Genomic DNA, 6000 nt, shown 5'->3' on the forward strand with positions numbered 1-6000 from the left:
CTGGGAGGGGGTTGTCTTGAAATGAGAAATTTCCAACCCAGCACTAAAACTTCTCTTCCACAAGGCCCTCGGGAGATCAGTTTTTATTTGTGAGAGGGGGAAAAATGAGAAAATGACAGCATTTTACATTTTAAAGAATATTTGTTTTCTAGGACCTCAAAATTGGTTAACTTAAAAGCTTTAAATTGATTCACTTGGTTATTCCTCAGCATTCTTCTGAAGGTTTACTTCCTTCAGTGGCCAGAAGGATACTATAGTTAACAAGAATCTTGCCTGTACGGTAAACCTTTGGCTTTAAAGCACGTGGCATTTTAGTTTCAACTGGGAACAATAAGTTCAAAGTCTGACAGATTTTTTAAGTGGATGAAAATATATGACAACAGCTGGTCAAGATTTCCCTGTTTAACTGTAGACAAGAGCTATCCCCAGAAGGTGGAAGAGAGGAAAGTGAACAGGTTGAAAAGACAGCAGAAAATAACAGCATATGGTGTACTCTTAAACAATTTCTGGATTCTTTGAAGAGAAACTGATAGATTTATATATTTTATATAAAGCTCTGAATCCCCACAACAAGCTTTTTAACAAATTCCATAGGAAGCACAACTCCTTCCAAACTTTGAATGGAATTTTAGAAACTACAGATTTTATTTGATTACTTAAGGCTGTTGAACACATGGTGCTTTTTGAAGGGGTCTTATACTTAATGGCTGGGGCATTACTGAAATATATTTCGTTTACTGAAACTGAGTTAGTCATTAATAAAAAGCAGGCCTTTCAAAAATGATCAGTTCAGAGACTGCCTGCCACCTCCAGTGATGGGTAAACATTTATATTTTTAATTAAAGCATTATAAGAACACAGATACCCTGCATCAAAACTATTTTCCATGTGATTACCGAAAAGATTTGATAACTCTGGAATCACTGATAAAGATCATATTTCACCATTTAAAAATATACTCTAATAAAAAGATAACTAAAGCCAAACTACAGTGTACCTGAGAAATGGGTTAGCTATATAGCTACTGTCCTATAAAAGAACTGGGTGGCAAGTCCTGAACTTCCTCTTTCACATGAGTGCCAAAGCCTGCTTTACGAACTTAACAAAACACTTTTAAAAGCTCTAGATTTCAATTTTAAGTAACTGGTAACCAATTTCAAAAAATCAGTAGGAATGAAAAAAATTTCATCTTCCTGTATTCCAGTAGTTCTCTGGATGATTCCAAAGCAATCAATATTCACAATTTCATTTGTTTTTATTGTGGTTGTTTTAAACAAACAACTAGAGAAACTTGAATAAGATCTGCATTTTCAGTTCCCAAGACCTTTGATATGTGGCTAAATCTTATTTTGTATTGTCCAAGGAAAAGTACTCCCCCAGACTCTACAAGCAAAAAGCACAGCATTTCAACCTGTATGAACAAGAATAAACTGTTACCAAGGGGTTATGTAAACCAGAAGTAATCTCTCCCTACCCCTTACCTCAGTTCAAATTTCTGACCATACATGACTGTGGATATACAGGCTGATTCAAACCAAGGGGTCAAGCTACTTTCTCTGTTAAGACTACTTACTCCTCAGGTAAGGGGCATTCCAAACAGGTCATGAAGGAAGTGATCACACTTAAATGAAACTACTTGCTCTTGCTTCATATGTTTGTTTGGTGCCATCTCCAGGTTTAATCATGGTCTCTCAGAAATCCTTCCACCACTGAATTTATCCAACTAATTCATTATTAGTCAACAATACAAACAACTGTGATACCACACTCCTCCCTCTAACCAAGGAAAACAAACCCATTAACAGAATAGAGCCTCCCCCCCCCACCCCCCCAAAAAAATCAGGATTTGCAGCCATTTTTCAGGAATACTGCTGGTTACTAAAGAGAAAGAATCTATGTCTTGGCTTTAAATTCTCAACTATCATTATTTTTCTTTCCTAATCATCTTTTGGGACCAAGCCGCTCATCTCATTTTCTTGTCCCCACCACTAAACATCCCCCACAACCTTCCTGTGAAACTTAGGAAAATATTAAGTGTTAAGGTATTAAGCCTTGACTAGTAATGTGGACAATTGGTTTCAAATCATGAGTGGATGATAATAAAAGCAAAAATGGACTACACTTTTCTAGAAAAATAAACTGAAAGGCCTCAAAGTTCTTCCAGACAAAATTTTAAAAATTAATACTATAATAATATACAATACAGCTTAATTGGTTTTATACCATTGCATAAGGCAAGTCAGTATTAACATCTTTCCTAAAGGGCCTTAGTACCCATGCACAACACTACTGGCCACCACTTTGAGGTAATGCTAAGATGGGAGAACAAGGAAATACACCAGGTAATTACCAGGTTCATCTTTATGCGCCTTCTTATTCAAGAGTGTGGCATAGGCCGGGCGCGGTGGCTCACGCCTGTAATCCTAGCACTCTGGGAGGCCGAGGTGGGCGGATCGTTTGAGCTCAGGAGTTTGAGACCAGCCTGAGCAAGAGCGAGACCCCATCTCTACTAAAAATAGAAAGAAATTATATGGACAGCTAAAAATATATATAGAAAAAATTAGCCGGGCATGGTGGCGCATGCCTGTAGTCCCAGCTACTCGGGAGGCTGAGACAGGAGGATCGCTTGAGTTCAGGAGTTTGAGGTTGCTGTGAGCTAGGCTGACGCCACGGCACTCACTCTAGCCTGGGCAACAGAGTGAGACTCTGTCTCAAAAAAAAAAAAAAAAAAAAGAGTGTGGCATAAGAGCGTGGCACAAGTGTCCTGCTCACATCCTGTGGTTCCACCAACTATACTAAGGACAATGGGGTGAACTAAGCACAGAAGAGGCAGCAAGAACAAGTGAGTTTTAGGTTTAAGTGGGAACGTCCTGGCTTTTTGGTATTAAGCCAGAGAGGCTACCCAAATAGTTACTCACAGGGTATTCATTAGGGTGAGGGAGGGATAAGGATTCTAAATCAGTGATGAAAATGTCAATGATTTTAATCTACTGTCATGAAAGGTATAACTGAATGCATCTAATAAAACAGACTTCCTAGTCTACTAATATTTGAAGAGCAAAGAGGGGGGAAAAGGTAGTAACATTGATGGAGTATTTACATGTACCAGGAAGTATTCATAGGACTTTATTATGTGATTTCACTGACCATTAACCAAATCTCCAGCTTTTTAAGAACTACAGTATAAGGCAATCTGTAAGGCTAACATGAAAAGGTTGTAGCATATTAATATTTTCATATTAACTGTTCCTCTAATATCAAAGAGGTAGGGTTTTAACTTCAATCACTCTTTGCCATTACAAATAAATATGACAAATTAGATTATCAGACAAACCACTGTATTTAATTTACATGTCAAATACAAAATTCTACTACCTATGTGCCAAAGTCAGATATCTTAATATGTTTATAATATCTTCACCATGAAAAGTAATTGATAATGCCCAGCATTTCAAATTATAGAAAACTTGTCCTGAATCTGCAACTTCTGAAGGCAAAATACTGTCACTATTGCTAATCTCACTTGAAGCTTCCACAGATTTCTGCTCCAAAAGGGAAGGAAAGCAAAATTAAATTTTAAAGAGTTCATAAAGAAATGTAAAACATTTCTATTTTTCTTTTCTTTTCATTCCCCTCAACCCAAACAGAAGGGTTGCTTCCTCTAATGGCTTAAGACCATGTGTGCATTACTAAATCATGATCATCACTTAATGTATTTACAGGGTTATAATCACAACCGGCAACTTACATTCTGCAGTTTGTGTCACCTACAATATGACCTAAAAGAGAAAGAGAAATATTTACCAAATTACCTGCTACTGCTGTTATTCTTCTTGGATTTGTTCCTCCGTTTTAAGGCATCTCTGTCCTTGTTATTGTATGGTAACATGGAGGCATAACCATGTTCAGCTTCTAGAAAACGGGAGGATCCAGTTAATGAATGAGCCCAGAATATTTAATACTCTCTCCCCTCCACAGTGTTTCCTTTTTCATTTATTTATTTATATTGAAAAGAATATTGTGGAAATAATTAAATGGAGCAAGGTGGCATTCTGAAAACAATGATTTTTTTTTAAAAAATTGCGTGAATACCCTCAGTTTGGAGCAAGTGTAAGGAGGATTCCAGCTGCTCATTGTTGAGAAAGACACAGTAGTGGGTAAGCTCACGGAGCCAGGGTTTCCCATTGGCAACGTCCAGCAGGTTGGTGTGGGTTAAGTGGGACCAGCCTCAGGCGAAGGTGCGGGACAAACAACGCGAGCTGGGGGGCAGGGGAGGCGCTGATCCTCCGCCAGAGGGTCGGGGGCTCCGAGCCCAGTTGAGGGCCAGCCGGGACCAGCTCGGATGAGGTAAACCAGAGAAGACTGGCTGAGGGGGCCCCGGGCACCCCACTCACGAGGGGTTGGGGAGGGCCGGCGCTCGGGACCTTCGGGGACTGCAGCCCCTTCTTCACCCTCATTCATTGCTTTCTGGGGCAGCGGCGGCCTCCCTTCGGACCGCGTGTGGGGAGAGCCGGAGGGGTTAGGAACGCTCGCGGTCGCGCTCTCCGCGCCTCCAACCACCCCCGGAGCGGCTGGGCGCCCCGACCTGAGGCCAGGCCCCGCAGGGTCCCCGGTCCCGACGCGGGCCAGACCCCTCCCCGTCCCCGTGCACCTCTCTCCCGCCGCTCTAGATAGTCGGCCGCCTCCAGCAGCATCTGGATGTTCATCCGAACCGCCGCCGCCATTCCGCACCGGGGGCCGGAGCCACGGGACCAACCCCCACTGCCCACGGGCTCGCTGCCGCCGCTGGACACCCGCTTCCCGCTGTGGACCTCGCAGAGCAGGGCTGAGGGAGCCTCTCTGGCGACCACGCTCGCTGGGAGGGGGAGGGGGCCAGTGAGCTGGGCACCGCTGACACCGTGACAGAACCTGGAGCAGAGCAGCAGCCGCCACCGCTGCGGAGTGTTTATCCCCGACTCACCATCCCCCCGCCCCAGCCCCTTCTTTTGACAGGCTCGCTTCGGCTGCGTTCCTCATTGGGCACCCCAAAGAATGCCCCGCCCCTGACCTTGTGCCATTGGGGAAGGGAATTACGGCTCCGCCCCCCAAAGTCCGCTCCTCTCGCTGGTTGGTCACGCTTGACAAGGCCCGGGCTCCACCCCCTCTTTCCAATTGGTGACAGGATTCGCAACTCCGCCTCGTGCTCCTTCCCTGTTTTCCATTGGTTCTATACCGACAACCAGGCCCCCTTTTGCTTTGTTAGTATTGGCCAAGAGCTATAGAAGCAAGCCACTTCTCCTGTCTCCTATTGGTGAATCCTTCGGAAGCCTCCCAGCTACGATGATGTCACCTTTCTCCAGGCCCGGCGAGCCCTAAGTGGCTAATGGTCAGCGGCCTGGCTACTCCTCCCCAGGTCTGGCATTGGTTGGGAGGGCCGGCGGGCGCTGGGCGGTGCTGATTCACCAGCCGCTGCCAAACTCGGCTCCACCCGGCCCCGCCTCGGACCTGTTGCCAAGACCTGTCCCCGGGGAAAACTTCTGGGGACTCGCCAAGCGTCCCTCGAATGGAAGGCTGGCACTTCGCGTCGCCCGGGCGCTGTGCCCCGCTCGGGTTCGGGGCTGTAGCCTTTGGTCTGGCGGCCGTGGGCTCCAAGGTTCCGGACTTCCCGGAACTCCTGCGGCCCAGGGCCCCGCCGCGAATCCTCCTGAAGGGAGAGCCTCGCCGCAGCCCGGCGAGTGGCGGGGTGGGCCCAGAGCTCGGCGGGCGCCACGTGGCTGGGACTTGAGAGGAAAAGCCCCGCCCGTGTCAAATGCTCGCCGCCCGGCGTTTTTTCCCTCTTCTGTAAGCCCAGTACACAGCACTGAACTCCTCTCCAAAGACACTTTTTTCCGCCCCCTTGGGAAGTGATGGCATAATTAATTACTCTCACGCGAGTGGGTTTTAAAAGCTTAGAAACTTCCTGAGCCTACGGAATGATGTTGAATCCCAAGATTCTGTGACCTAAATCTCTTTTAGGGTCTT

General features: G+C 45.6%; 1 protein-coding gene across 3 annotated transcripts in view; it reads right to left on the reverse strand.

Annotated features, from left to right (window-relative positions):
- The window catches only part of MXD1 (MAX dimerization protein 1), a 28186-nt gene extending 23266 nt beyond the window's left edge, over window positions 1-4920 (reverse strand). For all 3 annotated transcript variants that reach the window (XM_069494168.1, XM_069494167.1, XM_069494166.1), the window contains exons 1-2: window positions 4652-4920; window positions 3813-3912 (exon numbers count right to left, since the gene is read on the reverse strand). In XM_069494168.1, coding sequence (XP_069350269.1) covers window positions 3813-3912; window positions 4652-4724 — 173 coding nt within the window. In that variant the 5' untranslated portion in view covers window positions 4725-4920. The remainder of the gene's footprint in view (window positions 1-3812; window positions 3913-4651) is intronic.
- Window positions 4921-6000: the final 1080 nt, after the last annotated feature.

The sequence above is a fragment of the Eulemur rufifrons genome, chromosome 19 (assembly GCF_041146395.1).
Source record: "Eulemur rufifrons isolate Redbay chromosome 19, OSU_ERuf_1, whole genome shotgun sequence".
In the NCBI taxonomy this organism is placed as follows: Eukaryota; Metazoa; Chordata; class Mammalia; order Primates; family Lemuridae; genus Eulemur; species Eulemur rufifrons.